The 21,697-nt window shown below is 32.8% G+C and overlaps 1 protein-coding gene across 6 annotated transcripts in view; it reads right to left on the reverse strand.

Annotated features, from left to right (window-relative positions):
• Nucleotides 1-21,697, reverse strand: part of LOC132696665 (pleckstrin homology domain-containing family G member 5) — a 160,846-nt gene that overhangs the window by 104,806 nt on the left and 34,343 nt on the right. For 4 of the 6 annotated variants that reach the window (XM_060661627.1, XM_060661622.1, XM_060661624.1 and 1 more), the window contains one exon: nucleotides 20,590-20,779. Coding sequence is in view for 3 of the 6 variants with exons in the window: in XM_060661622.1 (XP_060517605.1) it covers nucleotides 20,590-20,779 (190 nt within the window). In the remaining 3 variants the exon portion in view is untranslated. Of the gene's footprint in view, nucleotides 1-5,865; nucleotides 6,058-20,589; nucleotides 20,780-21,697 lie in introns of those variants that run through there. The other 2 variants (XM_060661626.1, XM_060661625.1) reach the window with 1 other exon arrangement.

Here is a 21,697-nt window from a genome sequence, read left to right on the forward strand (position 1 = left end):
CCACGTTTACTCTTATTGATAACTCGCATCCCCAGAGACGCCGTATGGTGCGTACAGAAGAAGCTATTGCTGCTGTAGAGCGTAGCATTGAGGAAGACTCGAATGAGTTCATCCGCCATCGAGCACAGGAATTGGATCTGTGTCCATCCACTTTATGGAAAATTTTGCGGAAGGATCTTGGTTTACGTGCTTACAAAAACCAACTCGTGCAAGAATAGAATCCAAAAGATCATCTAGTAAGGCGTAGATTCGTCGAATGGGCCCAAAACGAGATTGCCGTTGTTCCTGATTTTCATAAGCGAATTTTGTTTAACGATGAAGCGCACTTGTGGTTGGATGGCTACGTCAAAACACAAAACTGCCGCATTTGGAACGAAGCTAATCCTCAAGTGTATGTCGAAACACCGTTACATCCAGAAAAACTGACTGGTGCGCTTTATTGGCCGGTGGAATCATTGGTCCGTACTTCTTCAAAAACGATGATGGTCAGAACGTTACAGTCAATGGTGATCGGTATAGAGCTATGACTCTTTCATTCCTGAATTGAATAACCATGATGTCCAGGAGATGTGGTTTCAACAAGACGGCGCAACATGTCACACAGCTCGTGCCATTTATTGAAAAGACACGTTTGGTGACCGCCTAATTTCACGTTTTGGACCTGTGAATTGGCCTCCAACATCTTGTGATTTAACACCGCTAGCCTACTTTCTGTGAGGCTATGTAAAGTCATTGGTCTATGCGGATAAGCCACAAACGCTTGACCATTTGGAAGACAACATTTGCCGTGTTATTGCCGATATACGGCCACAAATGTTGGAAAAAGTCATCGAAAATTGGACGTCCAGATTGGACTACATCCGCGCCAGCCGTGGCGGTCATATTTAAAATGTAATGCCACAAGATTATCTTTCGGATAAATAAAATTCATGTCAATCGAATAATCCATCGTTGTTTTATTGCAACTTAAAGTTCTATATATCGAAAAAAAAAAACACCCTTTATATTTTTCATTTAGGACCCGACCTCGTAACCGCCTATAATCTCGAACCGAATAAAACTTGGGCCTGACAAATCACAAACAACAATTTTTGGAGTGCTTTACTTTATTTGCGACCCGAAACTTTGTTTTGGACTTATATTGATGTAAGGAGTTCATATCTTGAAGGTAAGGCGACATTTGCAAGAAATTGTTATTGCTTCGGGTTTGTTTTCAACTTTAAATGGAATAGATTTTGAACTGGCCACTTAACTACGAGCTTCCAATTTAAAGAATATAAAAATCCTCTAAGTCTGAGTTTTGAGATAATAGTTTTAAATAATATTTTTTTTAATAAATAGAAAACAATGGAACAAAAAATCAATAGTAGTTGTGTTAAAGACATCTGTGACGTCTAAACTATTTTTATTTTCAAAATTGTGGTTACCAAAGTTAAAATTCCTCGGGTTCCAATGAACATTCAATTATGAACAAGTCCTAAAATCTATAAATATCAAATAAAAACCAGAAAAGTCAGAATATGCATTTTAAGTTAAGTCTCAAACTTACAAGGTGATTATGAAATACAAGTCAATCAGGATCTTTTCTGGTTGTTGCCAAATCTTATTTAATAAAGCAAGCAATTATCAACTAGCATCGGATATATATTTTATGTTCCCGTTGAAACTCTTGAAAATATTTGACAAGATTAATATTTTATGTTTATTTCAGCTTACAAAAACAATTTTAAACAATTACACAATAATTAAAAGAAATGGGATATAATATGAACTTCCGTTGTTAAATTGCAGAAGACTGAATGAAAACGAACAATACTATTGTCATACTACGCACAGTGTTTAAAAGTGTTTTTAAAAAAGCAACGCGGTGTTAGTCCAGCTTAGTTATCCTGTTTGCCGATAGTAATTGCTATAGTTCGTTGGACAAAACAATTCGAACGTCAATTAAGAAAATAATTTTCCCATTTGCGGATGGCCCTTTGTCGAACGTTACCGTGCTTTATAAATTTTAATTGCGACGTTTATCCCCCGTGTCCCAAAGAGAATATTAAACTGCCCCGAAAAATTTTCTTCAAAGGAACGTTACTTGCTGAAAGCGATATGTAATTAAATTTGATATACAGCTCAATAACCTAAACAATGAACAATGCGCAAATAATTTTCTTTTGCGTTGTTACTAAGCATGCAAAGTTCTAGTCTAGTCGTTGGAAATAAAGGTGTTATCAAGATATTAGGAAGTTTTTGTGCTTGTCATAAAAATTCTTAGATTAGGCGACTGTTCAAGTTTGATCTCCTCATAATGTCATTAAACGCTTGAAGACAGAATAGCTGGTTAAAACACCAAGCAACTCTTTTTGAATCTCCAAAAAACAAATGTACTGACATTTAAATTTTGGTCGGGAGGGTTGGCCGTTGAAATTAAAAAGCACGTTAAACAACAGTATCTAGAAGTTCTAAATAGCTGCCCTAACAAAGTTTATTGTTGACCATTATTTCACTTATTTAACTTTGGTTATGTAATTATTTCTATGTAACTTTGATGGTTATAACAATAAATGTATTATTATTATTATTATTATTATTATTATTATTACTAGTATTATTATTATTAAAATTTTAGGACTAGAATTCAACGAAACCTTGTCGTGAGAAAGTCAGTGCCAAATACTTTCTTCAAAACTGCACAGTTATTGTTTCCTAATAAAAAAAAATTGAAAACTGCTTTGAATAGAAAATGCATGATAAATTTCTACTATGCTCACATCTATTCGAGATTACTCCACGGTATTCCCTTTTGGGGAAATTCAAGTCATGCGATATCTGGTTTCAAATCCCAAAAGAAAGTCCTAAGGTGTGAGGTGTATTGTTGCAGTGTCGCCGGATAGTTCGAGCAGGCCCTTCTTCAGGAGTTCGAAATACTGCCTTTAGCGTGTATATTACATATTCGAACTTTGTTTATGGCTGTATAAAAAAAAAACTAACAAAACTAACAAAAAACGGATATTTCCACCACAATAATACACATAACAAAGACTTTTTACTTTTCTGTAAAAAATAGACTAGATTAAAAAAAAACGAATACCGGTGTTAGGGCGTACAGAGCTAAAGAGCAGTAGTAATGGACACACATTTTTAAATCCAAACAAAAAATTTTTCTCCTAGAAAACTGTTTTTATAATTTAAACGAATATTGTACCTATTAATGTTTGTCATCTCTGTACTATTGTGCTTTGTTATATATTTTTATTATATAAATTTTTTATGTAATTTTCTGACTATTTGCGTGATATATATTGTTTACCTAATTTTGACTGTATCCTAAATATGTGGGATAATAATGATATTATTATTATTATTATTATTATTATTATTATTATTATGTCACTTTATTGGTTATTAAGGCGTTGTGATCTATTTTTTATGCCGTTATTATAAATTCGGCGTTTCTGGTTTTTGCTTTTTTTTTGTTGACGTTACTCTAAAACGTTAGGTTTTCTCGATTACTTTCGTTATTTAAAAGAAAAAAATGAGTTTATCGCATTTGAAAATGTCTTTGATGAAGTTTTAAAATGCAGGAAGAAATAGGATTTAAAAAGAATAGGGAGAAATAGGATTAAAAAAATTATCGCCTAATTGTATTCGCTTTCCAACATTTTGCGTTTTTGAAAAATCGTAAAAGAAATTGTAAATTTTTCTGCTACAGAAATTTACCTTCAAAGTTCTTTGGGATGGCGAAATTAGATGTTTTCGATGCACTAAACGTTTTTTTCAGAGCAAACAAGAATGCAACTAGTCAAATAAAAATATTTAAAAGGTGGGAGTTTAAATACAATGAAACGGAAGCAAATGTTATTTTTTAATTCATTCATTCCCCTTAGAGAATGCAAACCTAATACGTAATAAAAAATTACTAAAACTCATAAAGTGGTTTAATTTTTAAAACGTTTTTCCTTATAAAAGAAAACAGTGGCTTGTTTTTGGTTCAGTTCGACTTTAAAACGAAAAATGGGGTTCCGGAAATTATAGCAACCGCGAGCGCTTTCAGCATTTTAACCAATTAAAAACTTTTAATAAGCGGAAAGTTACATGCTTCATGCTGGAACACGTTACGAAAATAACATTAATGCAAAATCTTTTAGCCGATTAGGAACTTTTTTCCAAAAATATGTGTCCTTTCCGACACGGCCTTTGAGATTTAAAAATTAATACAAACAGGATTGACGTTATACTGAAAAGTAACAAAACAGAGCGCCGTGTACAGTGCTCTATTTTTTGCAACTGTTAGAATATTTTTAAGGGTTTGGTTTGCACGAACACGGGACGTATTTTAATTTGAAACAAACTTGCGTTTTACGATTATTCTAAGTAATGAATAAATTTATAAGAAGTTGATAGCTTTGAATTATTAATTAGTAGGCATCGAGGAACATTAAGCCCGTCATTATATCCGGCGAAGCGGATAAAACATAATTAGACGAGACACATTATAAGCAAGGGCTGGGCAGGTTTTAAAATTAAAAAAAAACAATGCCCCTAAAATTTCGGCTGGATTAAGAAACTGCGCGACTCTCGCTCAATATTAAAGTGTGATAACGATAATTAAGTATCTGATCCATATTTTATGGCCTGTTAAATAATAATAATATTAATAAATTTAATTAAATAAATATTCATCTTGCCACGGGCTTATGCGATATTTGCCATCACAATTTTCAACAGTGCGAAATAGCATACACGTGGTTTTGGAGCTGATTAAGAATACAGAATATTTTGTGAATGAAATAAATTTGCTTCTTTTTTTGGAATTGGATCTTAAAATTAGAACCAAAAAGTATAGACCCTTGAAGACCTTCACATTTATGTATTTAACGATAGGTAAATTCAACCACAATTATATACACAAAAATTGCATTATTTCGGAATGTGCCAGAAAATAGCATTTCATTTTATCTCTATGACCTTTATTTGTATATATAGTAAAGGTTCTTGGGGTAAGTATTTTACATTTTGTTTCTTCTCCGTCTTTAAGACTGTGGAAACAAATGAACGATATTTAGCATAAAAGTTGTATAAAACAAAATATTTTGCACAAACAATTTCTCATAAGCGACTTTAACTTTAATTGAATTGAGCAAAAAACGACTTTTCAAATATTTGGTATCAATTTGGGGACACCTTATACATATAGTACAATCTCTCTTATCGATTTTTTTTGTCAGTTAGGTATTCAAATTGCGCATTCGCAGGAAAAAATTTTCGATGTAACTATGTTAACCACTTTCATTGGATCAAGTTTCAAAGCATTGTTTTCCCTAAATCAGATGTTTGATCTAAAGTATAGGGTGTTGGAGGAAAAAATAAAATTAGAATTATACAACTTTTAAGGTATAAAGGAATTATTTAAATATTTGGCTCGTTTTTGGCTCCCTTATTAAAACAAAGTTGTTATTAGTATTATATTTTTGTTTTTTTTTTTGCAACTTACAATAATAGGTAATGATGAAGCATATTTTTAGATAAAAAAAATTATTGACAAAGTTTGCAAAAAAGTTGAAGTTAGAACATTGAAACCATGTACACCAATCCATTAGTCAAATGCGCATTTTAGGTACCTACCTAACAAGATTGCAAGTACTTACATTTATGTTTTTATTTATTTAAATGACAATTCCGACACTCATTTGAATTTAAATTAGAAAATGGCACAATCAAAACCCACAGAACGCTTACTTAAGGCAAACCGGAGAGTAATAAACTCATAAAATTAAAACTTGGTAAATAAAACAGTGTCGAATAAAACGGAACCCCAACATCTGCCACCGACTCTAATACATATGGGACAAGCTACAGATAATTGTTGCTTACATAAACAGCGACACTGTAAAAAACGACAAACGAAAAACACTAAAGACTTAATATTAAACCAACGACCCTTAACGACTAACTGACAGTCGGGAATGTGAAAAACCTTCGAAAATCGCGCCGTCGGAGTTTGGCGCGCGCGTATACAACGCTTTCGCGTGGCTCGTCGCTCGCAGGGAACGTTACTCGTTTCGATTTCGATGTGAGACTGATCTTTGGGCGTCCGACTACGGCGAACATCGCGACGACCTTTCAACCCCCTACGCGGGCCGCCGAGGCTCGTCGCCCTCCTGGAATGCGGCTGCGATATAGGGGGGAACATCGTAGATTATGCCACACAGCCAACATTTAAACTAAATTTCGGGAACCACACAGGGTGGTTGAGTCACATAGCTAGTAGACAGTATAGTGACCAAGAGAGGTAAAAATTTATGCCTCTCAGGCGGTAAAGGCAAATTTCACACACTAACCTGCACTTTACGCCGTTCTATGTCTAAACAACAATTTTCACGCACTTAACTCCTTTCACAACATTTAAAGCAAATTCTGCCGCAAAAATGCTACATCTAAATTAAAACCAGTTGAATTGACGATCTGTCAGCGATTGGTTATCGAGATTGACATGCATGTTATGTCGATTTTCTCAAGAATTTTTCAAGAATTTTTTCACCATCGCTTCAGTGCTTATGTGCTATGATGTATACTAACGACTTTACATTAGCCCATGGAGAACACTCCAGAGGGGGGTAAGGTCTCAAGACCTTGGTGGCCAGTTGATTCGACCATGCGTTGGAAATTATTCGCCACTCAAAACGCTCCCGCAATAAATTTATTGTGTCTTGGTCAGTGTGCGTTGTGGCACACTTCTGTTGAAACCGGTTCTCTTCCATGCCTCCAGCATCTGTTGCAGGCCAAAGGAAGTTCCTTATCTTCTTGCGATATTGCTCTGTATTCACTGTTACCGTATGCCTAACTGCATCTTCAACAATGCCGCTGCATGCAAAACCACACCATACAGCAACTTTCAAGGGATGTAATAGCCTCTCCAGTAGTTGCTGGGCATTGTTTTCACAACAAAACGGCGATTTTGCGAATTTACAAAGCCATTAAGCCAAAAATGGACCTCATCTCATCAAAATCAGCATTTTCTAGAACCAAATCTTTCTTTAAGATACGCCATGTTGCAATTGGTACGAGGCCCATTTTTATTTGCATTCGCTATTTCCCTTGCCGCAACGATATTTTCAGCACCCCTATCCAAAATAAATAAGAACTAAAAGTTCAGATTTTCACGAAATTATATATTATGACATGACAATTGTTTCGACAACACCGTGTCTTTATCAAATATCATTGATGAACATTTGATAAAGACACAATTGTCATGTCATAATATATAATTTCGTGAAAATCTGAACTTTTAGTTCTTATTTATTTTGATAAATGGATTTTAAAGCCACCTCAGTTCAACTCCTATCCAACATAATGTCATCCCGTCCAAACTTAACAATTGTGAGCAAGCCATCGTCTTCTTGAAGCGGACCATAACAAGCTCTAAGCGAAGGCCTATTTTCATAGCACCTTAACGATAACGATAACTATATGTTCTCAGTCGTTTCATGGTGGAATATCAAAGTATACTAAACACAAACCAAGCTTGCTTTTTGTTATCACAATTTTACGCATATGGCCTTTGAACCACTATTATCAGCACCGGCATCTATATATCTAGTAGGCTATATGAGTTGATCGATTAAGGATCCGCCTGTATCAACGCAGTCGAAGCACAAGACTAGAGTGTTTCAAACTGGAATCTAATCATTGGGATCTACCCTATCTATGACACCGATAACAATAATAATCAGCGGGATGTTTCACTCAATCTATTGATGATCAGCACAAAGACTTACAGAAAGTACATTATGTGGAACAAGAGCAAAAACTGTCTGGTTTCAGTATGCGACCTACATGGAAAATATGCGCCTAAAAAGTGAAGATAATCTTCATGGGGCGGGGTAAACACACATCTTAACTGACGAGGGGAAGCGTAAACAATGACACACACTCTAAGTAGCTACCTGTACGCAGGATGACATCTAACTAATATATGAAAGCGGGCTACCTCCTAGAGCGAAACAATTGGATTTATAATGAATAGCTAATATAGAATTATTAGGTTTTGAAGATAAAGGTAGACTCGGGCTATTACGAATATAGAGTTCCTTAATATAAACAAGAAGAGAAAAATGTACTGGAAAATAAACTTTTTAAATTAGTAAATCAGAACTGAGGTTGAAATTCAAGCAAAGAGATCCTCTAACAGTATTTAGTTTGACCAAGAGAAAAAGAAGCTATCAAGGCACAGAAACAAACCCAATTATAATAATACACCTGCAGACTATTTGCAAATTTTAATATACACTTGTAAAGAAATAAGAAAACGAAAATTGTTTTCTATTTTCATTAGTTTAAAATATTAATAAGAGCAATAAAATAAAAAAAATTATAAAATTTTACGTATATTAACAAATTTCTAACTGGCTTTCCAAAAAAAACGACTTATTTTTTTAAAGTTCCCGTAAAATTTTCAAAAGGATTCATATAAAGAGCCGAACAATTGACTTAACGAGGGTGAGAACAAGAGTTCGTCGAGACGTCGTATTGGGATCAATTAATCAGGTAAAGAGGTTTCCTGATGTTATTAGCAAACCGACGAGAGACTCCGCGTAATTCGCTTTGTCCGTTAAAACTTAACGAAAGCAATTGGGTAGGAAAAATCATCAAATACTCTGTCAATCACCTCACCCTTCTTTTTTTTTGCAAGTTACAAGTTCGTAAGTCAACGCAATTTACTTGTATATGATTATCAAAATCTAGAATGCTTTATTTATTTTAGGAGCTGTGGCTTAGTGAATTTGAACCAATAGACATAAAAACAAATTTTGGCGAGTCAATCAGCTATAGAAATTGACTAGCCGATCGACGTCGGATTTTAAAGAGAAGCATTTATGGAGATCTAAAAAAAACATAAAAAATTGGACACCCTGTACAAACAATTGTTTCTAAAAAATATGGAAACGTCCCATTATAAAATTGATCCTGAACCTACGCAAAAATCAGAAATAATCGCATTTTTTACATATTTTTTATATTTCCAATTAATTTATTTATACTCGTAATAAAATGTAAAGTGCCACAGAATAGGAATTGCAAAATGTGTCGATATTTAAACGCCGTAAGTACAAATTCTCGTTAGAAAATAAAAACGGTGCGAAAAACTCCCGGATGTTAACCTCATACTTCACCAACCTTTAATCTTTGGAGGACTTTGCTGTGCTCGTATAGATAGTTAACACTTAATGGTTGAATGAACATTCGAAATTTCCATTGTGTGTCACGGGGAATCCGGCTAGAGGCGAAAAGAAAAATTAACAAAAAATTGTACCTCTTGAGGACTTTGTTTAAATTCGAGAAATATCTTTGACATTAAAACGCGAAATCTCTATAAGGCAGTAAATGCGAAAAAGAAAAACGTCAAATTAAGGTTCCCAAAATGCTACTTAGAAAATTATACCTTCGGTGGAATAATTTCTGAGATGTAATTAGTGCATCCTAATTTGAAGCATTTAAACAATGCGCAGCACATGTGATTGGAAGCGGAAAATAATTTACAGGGTGTATGTGTAAAATATCAAAGACGAATGACGCATCCTTTTTAAGAAACGGCAACGTCGCGCCAATAAATGCAACAAGTTTGATAATCGACACTTTAGTTTTTGGGTAAATTTTTGCAAAACTGCATGAGTAGGTTCACTGAGTCTCCTGTAACGTAACTAACAAATGTCACAATATCATTGATGACTAAAATACACCGATCGCTTTTACTCTAAGAAAAATGTTTCTTCTACGCCATTGGCAGCTGTCTTTGCTGTGTGAAGCGCCAAAAAGATTTATTGGATTTTTCAAGCAACAGGCACAGAACACTTAAATCGATTTTCCGCCATCAGTCCCACATCGATTGTCTCATTATAACGATTTCCATCTTTATTTCATATCGCAATATCTATGCGTTATACCGCTATCCATGAAATCAAACCATTTTTCTTTCTATTCGCGATGCTAAACACGAACAATATTTTCTTTTACGATTTTAACCACTTTCACCGGCCAACAGAGTCACGTAGCTGACCATAGTCGCTCAAAGTTATACCCGAGGGGATATTAAAGTTTCACGGGAACGCAAAGGGACGTACGTGTGAAAACAGCCCTCAAATTGAGGGATCGGGAGGAGGATCAATTTCATTTCGTCGGATATCGGACTGTTATTGAAACTGACGTCGAGACCGTACCCATTTTAGAACAATAATTCAATAATAGGGGAATATTGATTCTCCGTATCAAAACTTTAAAGCTTTAAGTAGAGCATAATAATGTTTCCACACAACTCTTATTTCAGTTATCGTGAAAGGTTAAAATAAAATTTTATTTTTAGAATTTTATTTTATAAGGTCGGGCCCAGAAACAAAAATTTTGCACATATACAGGGGTTCCTAAACTATTAGCAATATGGGAAAAACCGGAAGTGATTTTAAAAACTACGGCCACTGAAATGGAATTAATACATGTGCTACAGCTAACTTGAGCTATATAAGAAATAAAAAAATGTTGATTTTGATTGCCATTCATTGCTATCTGAATATTAATTGAATTATGGATTTATCAGAAAGCCTTAGCGAGATATTTATATTTTGCATTTTCTGTTAAAAATTGTATATTAAGCAAGGTGATAAACGAGTGACTTAAAAAGCTAACCAAACGTGTTGCATACTAAGTATACTTTTTCTACGACCGTTAGTTTTTTTACACATATTTTACACACACACCATGGAAATTATTTTCCGCTATAAAATGGAATGGAATGGAAAATTTTTGAAAAAAAAAAGAAATTATATGAACTCGCTTTATTGTTTTCCTGTTTCTACATTACGGAAGAATGCAAAAATATAAATCATGCTAGAATTTCAACCTCTTTACTTTACTTTATTGTGTAAATATGTATTATAAATTTGCCAGAAAGCCTTAGAGGCATATTTTGATAGAGATTTTTTTTTTCATGTATTATTTCTGATCAATTTTTTGAAAAATAATTTTTACTTCAAAAATTATTCACATTGTTAATAGGTAAAATTATAAGGCGACGATGCTGTATACTTTGAACTTGTTTTTTATTCGACAGCTCGAAAAGAAGTTTATTGTTTTGAATTTAAAATAAAAATGGGTAATTTATATATCTAATAATATACGTTTTAGAAATTAGAAAATATTTAGTTCCAAAGACGTTAGATAAATAATGACATTATTAATTACTATAATTATTATGAAATTTGCTTCATTGCTTTTCCCACTTAAGCCATTATACAAAATCAAAATCAATCAATTTTAACACATTTTTTTAAATAATTTTTCAAATGGAAATAAAATAGATTTCCGTTACTCTGTCTTTTTGGGATATCTTGGTAACTTTTATTTATAAAAAAAAAAACACATTATCCAATATAGATTGCCGCTTTTCGTAGCAACCAATCACGAAAACTCTTTAAACATTCACCGCGCACTTTGGTGCGGTAAGAAGACAACGAAATAAATTATCAAAGCTGAAAAGTTATGCTACTCCGTAACTATAAAATATGCATGCGCACACTTTGTGATAGAAACGAAAGGAATCTTACTTTGTACTTTTTCCCAAACTCTTTTGTTCCACACATTCATTTCGATTGTAAGAAACACGAAACTTTCCATCCGCACGACTCCCCTCGATAACGAAGGTCGAAAAGAGCAACGACAGCATTTCAATAAAAGCGCCCGATCACACGTCATTTAAATATCACGGCGATGCAATAATCTATTCAGATGACAAAGCGGTACATCTAGCTGCCGCACAAGCTCGCTAATTTCACAGATTTGCACATCTAACAAACGAACACGGATCCCGCATTAGGCGAGTGTCCCTCATCGACTTGGCACATCCTTTGAATCGCTTGCGTTGCACTCGGAACGCAGTAGATAACATTTTATTAACGGTCCTTGTTGTGAATGCCACTTTAGACAATAGGCTTGCTAATAGCCCAAAGTCCGAGCTATTGTTCTAAACTCTACATGATTGCTTTAGCTGTTCTCAATAACATATATGTCGAAAGATGTATATTATCTATTTAGTTTAAATTATATACAATGACAAGCCCAAAATGCTTTTTAAGGGCAGAGAGGCTTTTTTAAAATATATAAAATTGGATAGCGTGAAACTTTCTATACGAAATCGATAAAATTCAAACTGGATTATAATATAACAATATTTTTTAATTGCGATTGATAATGCACTGCCACGTTCGACAAAGTTGTACCATGCTTACGAAGCGAATGAAGCTCATTGAGTTATTGACTGACTGACTATGACTATACTCACAGGATATACTGAACGATATTATGTGTTTTTCAAAGAAACTTCCACAGGCTACTGTAATACTTTTTACAAAACTTCTGGATTCTTCCCTGCGTCGTCCTGTTTCAGTCAATTTCTGAAGAAGCCCACAGGATGATTGGCAAAAACCGACGCAGGAGGAATCCAGAAGTTTTGTAAAAAGTATATTATGTATAACTATAATCTTTTTAGAATGTATGACAATAATATCCTTAAACCTATATTCATTCGGATAATCTCGAATTCACTTGATAACCGCTAATGAGTTTGCTTGAATTTAAAATTTATTTAGACCTGTACCGAAACTTCTTAACAACTAGAGATGACTTTCATGTGCGTATTAACACTTGGATATATAAATATATATATATATATATATATATATATATATATATATATATATATATATATATATATATATATATATATATATATATATATATATATATATATATATATATATATAATATTTCAGTTTGTTAATTCTATATTACTCTATAACAGAAGGCCACCTAGGTCTCTTTTAATGTGTTATAAAAATAAATATTAAGTCCGATAATAATATGCATCTTATGCATCCTTGCCAAATATTTAATTTCATATTTCATGATTCACGGATGGAAAAATCTGATGACACTATACTCCGGGATATCATCCGTTCGCTCGTTGAACTCCGACTGGAATCCTGCATCCGACTGGAATCCTGCAGACGTTTCGCCAAAATCTCACTTGGCATCTTCAATGCTCGCGCTCCGAAAACACTTCGAACACTCAGTGTTCCAGTCGGATGCAGGATTTGCAGGATTCCAGTCGGAGTTCAACGAGCGAACGGATGATATCCCGGAGTATAGTGTCATATATATATATATATATATATATATATATATATATATATATATATATATATATATATATATATATATATATATATATATATATATATATATATATATATATATATATATATATATATATATATGTATATATATATATAAAATCCGCTAATGACGAAAACAAAACCATCCAAAATATGTACAGTTTAACGTAATTTATAGGTGTATTGTAAGGTTGCTTTGCGCGAACAACATAAATTGGATCATAAATCAATCCAACGTGAACGTAAACGTGAGCTACTTTTAATACTTGGACGAATTTTATTTTATCGTCTTTCGGAATAACATGTAATATCAAACCCACCGATTTTTACGAAAAACTGTTAAAAAAAAATGTTAAACAGTAATCTGGAATAAACTAGACGGTGCTATTTTGTGTGTGTGCCGCACGAATTGCATTTTCCTAGGCGTTTTTTCTTCGTTTAAAACAACAGTGATAAGGATTGTCCACTACACGTAGCCACACAGTTTCTGGAGACGTTCTGATTAACCAAATCGCAAAACTTTAAAATGTTAATTAGATAGTAACGTCTAGGGTGTACAGTTGTACACACATGATAATTACGAATTTTCACAACACGCAAGCATTTTTTCACGTATTTATAAAAATTTTTTCATGCACCAAAATTCTCTTTTCATAGTCTCTATTACCATAAGTGCAACATCAAATTTTCCACGTTACTTTTGTATAACTATGTATAAAAAGTTTAGATTTTATTTTGTGAGGGAATTTTGTTTCTTGCGATTATCCGATTTTTTTGCAAAATTTTCCTAGGAAAATTTTCCTAGGTTTTTTTTTTTCCTATAGTTTTTTATACCGCCTTATACAAAATTGGCAAAAAGCAAACTTTTAAAAATTGAATAGCTAATTGATACAATAAAGGACATTTTAGTAATGAGATTTGTTTAAATACGTGACATCGACAAACACCAAAATACCATCATCGTTTTAAATCACCCGAAAACATTCGATCGCTACCAACCAGTGATTAAAGTACCGGCAATGCTACGCTGTTAAATGAAGCCGATGTCTTAAAGTGACAGTTTCCGCAACCCTGGTCAGTGCGCCAAGTGCGCATTCTTTCAGGGTAGGTGTACATTATGCAACAAGTGTGGTAAACGGCATTTAAAAAACGAGTGACTTAAAAAGTTTACCAAACGTATAGTATACTATGCTTTTTCTAAGACAGTTAGTTATTTGGTACATACGAATGTAAAATGACACTTTCCGTAAGCTAAATTGGTGTATAATTAGGTATTTTGCAGAAGGCTTTTTCTTTGCGTACTGTGCGAAATAGGTGAACGACACTGACTTATTATGCCTTGTTCTGTACATATTTTGCTCTAAACGTCTACGAGTCTTAAGCGCTGCAGAAAATTTTAAATTCCATTCATGAAACAAGTTAGGCATTAATAACGAGATTGAACGTGATGCACATTGATTATGGCCTAATAATAATCTGCCATTCAACCAGATTAACGGATTCAATTACAGCGATTGGTACATCCACACACTTTTTGAAAATTCATTCACATAAATCAATTAAATCAGTCTGTTTGTGACAACAGGGTCATGCCAGGTACGAACGAACCGGTAACGCACAAGTCGAAAATTAATTCCAACATATTTCAGTTAGGTTCGTGCCTCACTGGAACGCAGCCAGCTAGCTTTGTCGCGCAATGGCGACATTGATTTAACGATATTTACGAGATGCGAGGGTATACGCTATCTTGACTTAACAGGTAATAAAAGAAGACCGTCGCTAGACTATATTTTATTAAAGCGTTGGAATTGATTAACAAACGACTGTTGACCATTGGGCGACGACGCCTACACCACCAGCCGCGGCTATAAAACATGTCACTAGTTTTCTGAAACTACCCTAGTAGTTGAAGGCGTGTCCGTGAGTTTTCAATATAAAGAAATTGAAACTATGTAACGAATTCAGAAGTTGGAGGAGCAATTTAGGTTTGTTAATGACTGATCAAGATTTTCATTTTTAATTTAGCAAATTATTTAGTAAGTTAAGATAAGGAAATTTGCACAGAAGGGTTCAAAAGAAAAAATTCTCAAATTGGCCAAACCGATTCGAATTATTATAAGATAAGTATTTTTCAAAAACCGACAAGCACCAGCTTATACGGTGTGACGCAATAATAAAGTTGGATTTTTATGATAACATGTTTATTTGCATGCTCGAAGACTCTTTCTTGCAGATTACGGTAATTTAAAACATGACATTAAGTAAACGATTTCTCACTGAAAATAAATTTCCTAAAAAATAGGTTTTTATCAACTTGGTTTTATTTTAAACATATTTATGATTAAATTTTGTGAAAATTTTATTCTAAAAGAAACTTATTTGTGAATATGCAAATCAGAGGGTATAATACTTTTCAAAACAAACTTGATTTCCATAACAACCTACGTTAACAAAGATTTTATTTAGTTTGTGGGTGTTATGATGCTTTATATTAAAAGCAGTGTTTTCAGAATTTGCGAGAATTTTTCCATACCTTTAACACATAAAATATAATATCTCTATAACTTAAATACTTTAATCGATTAGCGTAAATTTCAATAAATAAGCCGAAAATAAATAAAATTTGGGAATAAAAATGCAAACCGCGAAGTAATCTTGTTGCTGAGCCCGAAATCTGCGGATCAATATATGGCAAATCGCGATAAGGTACGGAACGAACTCAATTCCGAATTAACACGCACATGTCAAATTATTTATGTTGAATCCAGTTAAAGGATACGCCTAAATGTAGTCGTTAACAATAAATCAGTGAACGGAGCGACATATTTTTTCAATTAACTTAATTATAAATCCAATTAAAAATTAAACGATACAAATTTTTGATATCTTACTATGATCATGTCTTGCAAAATGCTAAATAAGCGAGTTAGGGGTGATAAAGATGATTTTTGCGAGTGCTGGAAGATCAGTTTTGTAATTGCTTCGCCATAAATTAAAGTTTTGTACAGTGCGTTCAATTTATCTTGATAACATTTTAATAACATTTTTGTTTTTGAGAGATATCAAGGTAAACAAAAAAGCAAAATATAGGATTAGTAGCCAAGTTTTTTCCAAGTGACGTATAAAACAAAACACTAACAATTTTCTGACATATAAGCCTACATAATATTTTTTAAATCGAACACCCTGTATGTTATATATGTGTTTAATAGAATATCTTATTCCGATCACAATGAAGTAACATACTTTATATTTTAAGAATATCTTATTCCGATCACAATGAAGTAACATACTTTATATTTTAATCCATTCGTTCGTCACAAATCGGCAAAAATTGGAAATTTGTATATAATGTTAAAGAGTGCTGTGACTAACTGCAACAACCATAATTATTTATAAATTAATGTAGAACAAAAACACTAAAAATTACAAAACACACTAAAGTAAAAAATTCTTTGGCTATTCTAAATACTGCTGTATGTGACCACTTTAATTGTATGATGTCTTGCATTGATTGCCTCTGAAATCCTTTGCCGTAGTTCCAAGACATTATTATAAGAAGTTCTGTGCACGTCATTTTTTATGTCCCCAAAGGAAAAAATCCATTAAAGTTAAGTCGGGGCTGTTGGCTGGCGAAATCCATAGTTCCGCCGTTCCCTATCCAATCCCTGGGATATTATTAAGAAAATTTTTAACTTGCACAACATTATGAGGCCTGGCACCGTCATGTTGCCATATAATCAGCGCTGATATTTTTACGAGTTAAACTTCTACATATTACTACAAAATATGCCCATCCATGGCACCACACCAAACATTAATTGATTGGTACCCCTACGTTTTCATTAAATGTATTTGTCTAGGATTATTTAAAGACCAACATCGCGTATTTTGTCTATTACAACAATTTCGAACTTTCATCAGTCCATAAAATGTTTTTCAAAAAACTGCATTCTCCTTTGACACTGTACTGTACTTAATTTTTGAGTTTTACGATATTTAAAAATAAAATTTAAAAATATATGATGCAGGCTTATATGTCAGAAAATTGATAGCGTTTTGTTTTATAAGTCACTTGGAAAAAACTAATAAAAAGCTACTACCCAACATTTTGTTTTTTTTGTTTACATTGATATCTCTAAAAAGAGAAAAGTTGCAGCTAATTAAAATGTTATCAATATAAATTGAACGCACGGTACAATATGTTTTCCTATCACATTACAAAAACATTTATTTTATGGCAAACGGTATATTCTGATAAAGCAAGAGAAGCGTACCTATATTGGTTAGAAATATTGGCGATAGTAAGGTACCCAGGCAGACGAAGCGCATATCTAAGCTAAGATAACACCTCGCTAATTTCTCCCTAAAAGCATTATATATTCGCTTGTTATATTGTAAAAGTGTTCTCAATTATTTCAACCTTTGTACAAGCTGGTGCAAACAAAACTTTATTTCGCATTTTGTGTTAATAAATGTTTTTAAAAACGCTCTCCCAAATCCGTTACATTTAAGTCAACAATTTGTCAACAAAAATTGTACAAATATTGCAGAAAAAAAAAGCTTTGTGTACCCGATACACTCCTATCGAGACTATTATCTTCAGTCGTAAATAAAACGAATATTTTTCAGGGTTCGATATTAAGCTAGTTTGAGAAACATTGTTTATGGCATACTCATATGATTTTTTTTTCACTTCACTCGAAAATATCGAAATTATTAGGAGGTAGTATGTTGTTAAAATGTTGGTAAAATTAATTCTTAGTCGTTCCGTATTAATAAGTGCAATATAAAATATAAAAATATGCCATTAAGCCGTTACGAGCGTATTTACAACTACAACTTTGACGAGATTATCCAAACTCCATTTTCTCTCAACAATTCGCGTCCAACTGCTAAATTGTCTGTTCAACGGAACGTTATCAGTTGGTAAATCCGGATTTCCACATTGGTATTATACAATGTATTTGGGCGAATTGGTGTATACTGCCCTTACAGGAAAATACATTTTCTCTTTCAAAATCAAGATGATTACGAAACTATCTTTAATTTCGAAGCGCACAACAAGTCTGTATGAGGTGAATTGCTTTTAAGTTTTATTCCATCTCGTCCAGTAGGAAATTTCTTTGAAAAATACTGTAGTAAGCGACAATAATTTTTTTTTTATATATTTTGCTTTACTGTCACCTTCTGATGTTTTATGACAACTTTTTGAAATAACCTATTCATATTGCGACAGATGAAACTGCACTTTACAAAAATTGGTCGAATCGTACATCGACTCCAATCTCTTTGGAGGTATCGGAGAAAATCCTTAAGTAAAGTAACGTTTTATTGATGTTTTCAAATACAAAGTATTTTATCACACGTCATATTTTTTTATTAATTTAGAGCCATCCCAATGTTTATTAATCACATTTAAATTGCTTATAATATACAAAATGTGTCAAGTAAGAAATCTATGGTTACATTTTGATACATCTCTACCTACTGATGTTTCCAAATACAAAGTATTTTATCATAAGTCATATTCCATTTTATTAATTTAATTTAATAAATTAATATCCATTAATCACATTGAAATTGTATACACACACATATGTATATATATATATATATATATATATATATATATATATATATATATATATATATATATATATATATATATATATATATATATATATATATGTATATATATATAATGTCATGCAAGAAATATAAGGATACATTTTGTCACATCTCTACGTTTTAAGCTGCATATCAATAAATGCATACAGAGAGCAATTTCTTTCTAAAGAACTAAATCCACTTTATCTGACTCTTTAGTACAGATCCGGTTTAACTTCTGTGACATAGTTTATGGACCATGTTTGGATAAAATAGGTAGAGACAGAATGGAGAGTGTAATCTTTAGTTACAAATTCTACATAATATACGCAGAAGCATGCCAATAACACATAAGTTACGGGCAACTAAATCGTTATCGATGGAAAAACAGCGTATATTGCATTCTGCGGTTTTGTTCCAAAGTAATATTTATAATGAACGTCTCTTTTATCTGGTAAATAAATACAGAACCGAATTTAAGACTTCACGGTTACATCTCGCCTCCTCCTCACTATACCGGGCTTTATGAAAGATCGTTTTCATATAACGTGTAAATACTACACAACATCGTTCCTATACAATTTAGATGTTTTAACGTCATATCTTAAAAAAAAAATCAGTACCTGGATGATGGGCAGTGCGGTGGATTTTTCATTTTTATTTTCCCTATTTCCCTATTTCCCTATCACTTATGTTGTTCATTCAAAATCTAACATTAGTATTCTAATACCTAGTACCTCTTATTTCTAGATATATAATTTTGCGGAAGTTTTTTTTCTCGATTAGTTTTGGGGCTGACCTTTGACCAGTTATAAATTGCCTTCAGTCCTTTTTTGCGGATAATTATATATAATTTAAACATATATATATTTTGAAATAAATAAGAACTAAAAGTTCAGTTCTGAACTTTTAGTTCTATTTATTTTGATAAATGGATTTTCATCAAGTAAAAGCCACCTCAGTTCAATTGATATTTTGGGTAATTTATTATTTATTATTATTATTATTATTATTATTATTATTATTATTATTATTATTATTATTGATCGATGATACATATACTTGTTCACACTGTTTAAGTAAGTTTTCACTATATAGAAAACAAAAATTAATAAAGAACGTTTTAATTTTTAATTTGAAAGCATTTAATTCTATTTGTTTAATATTATTTTGTAACTCGAAGAATTTAGGAATAGTTTATTCTATACCGAGATCTCTCAAATCTCAGAAATTCACGATTTTTCATTGACACTCTTATTATAATTCTTGCATAGTTACCTAAATGTTTTTTATATAAACTAAGCCATCTAATATATATCTGCATATATATCTAATATCTATTATTTTTATTTTTTATTTTATTAAAGTGTTCTTTTACGTTAAACGCTACATGTTAACTGTTCGAATATTCTTATTACTCTGTAATGCAAAGATTCCGTTTGCAAGAGGAGAAGGAGAGAACAGCAAATATAAATGTGTATCGACATCGGTGTTTCAAGCAATGGCCATCGTTCTATCCAGAACATCTGCATGGTATATAGCAATAGCATTGGTAAATTATAAATTTATTATACACAACCTTTTCAAACATAAGTTTTCATGTCAGCTATGAAAATAGATATTTCTAAAAATAAGTTAGTCGAAAAAATATTTTCGTAAAGCAGTAAGCGCAAGATAAGTGTCCTTACGTAGTCAATCCCATTAGGTGGATTATTCAATTATCGATTGGTGAGAGCATTAGTTCCCAAACTAAAACACTTACCGCCCTGTCGGATTCGTCTGTCCTCTGCCTGGGCTCGATGTATGTGGTGGGGTGCCGGACTTTTTGTCTGCAAGCGTTGTGGCGCCTCAGCTTATTGTAGCCGACCCCACCGCCGACACCATCGTTTACGTACACATTTCCGGTTGTCGGTGAATCGTCAGCATTAAAGCTCGGTGGTCGCCCACGACGGCTGAAGGCAAACGGAAATGAATATTAATAAGATTTAATGCTAAAATAATAAGGCTCAATGTAGCGTTTTTAAATTCTGTTTTGAAAATGTCGGGAAGATCGGGTCATTACCTAATAATCGAGACAACAAAATTAAGGGCACTGTTACTGCAGTCCCAAATGGTTGATTATAAGATATGGCATGAAGCTGGAATTCTTTACGAATTTTGCCAATAGAGTAAATGGATTTCGAGAAAATACTTGTTTTCTGAAATCATGCAGTACGTCGTAATAGTAAATGACGTCATCGCGTCCAGATTGAGGGTAAAAAATGATGATTTTCGTTTTGATTTTTTCAAATATGTCTTACAGTGTATGTGATAGACGAAAACCGTAAATAAGAAAATTGTAGCTCTCGATGTGGCCTATGATACTAAGTCTGATCAAAGCAATTTTTTACTGGTTTATGTGTCTTGTGGGTTGTTTAAAATGAGCCAAATTGAACGCCGTATCTCAGACGGTTCGATAATTATGGCGATTTAATAGACAGAGAAACGGAGAACGGAGAAAATAAAAAAATGTTTTTCGACGCTGATCATTTCTGTACCAATGGCGGTGGCCGTCGTCGGAATATGAGTTTCGTTGCCACACGCGTATACTTTCGAAAAATTCCATTTCATAGATTTTTCGAAAGTAACTAACCCCTGGGGGCCACAAGTATACGATTTTTCAAAATTTTTGATTTAAAAAAAAACACTAATAAAACAAATGACGATACAAGTCCGGATTTGACAAATAATAAAACAGAAACCATGGCACGTGATTAAAATATAATTTGCACCCGGTATAGAACGTTTTATTCTAAATCACAAAAATATTCTAATGTATATAATACACGCAAGGACCATCGTCATTTTAAGTATGTAAATCCGATGCTAGA

The sequence above is a fragment of the Cylas formicarius genome, unplaced genomic scaffold (assembly GCF_029955315.1).
Source record: "Cylas formicarius isolate icCylForm1 unplaced genomic scaffold, icCylForm1.1 PGA_scaffold_1__22_contigs__length_36826433, whole genome shotgun sequence".
In the NCBI taxonomy this organism is placed as follows: Eukaryota; Metazoa; Arthropoda; class Insecta; order Coleoptera; family Brentidae; genus Cylas; species Cylas formicarius.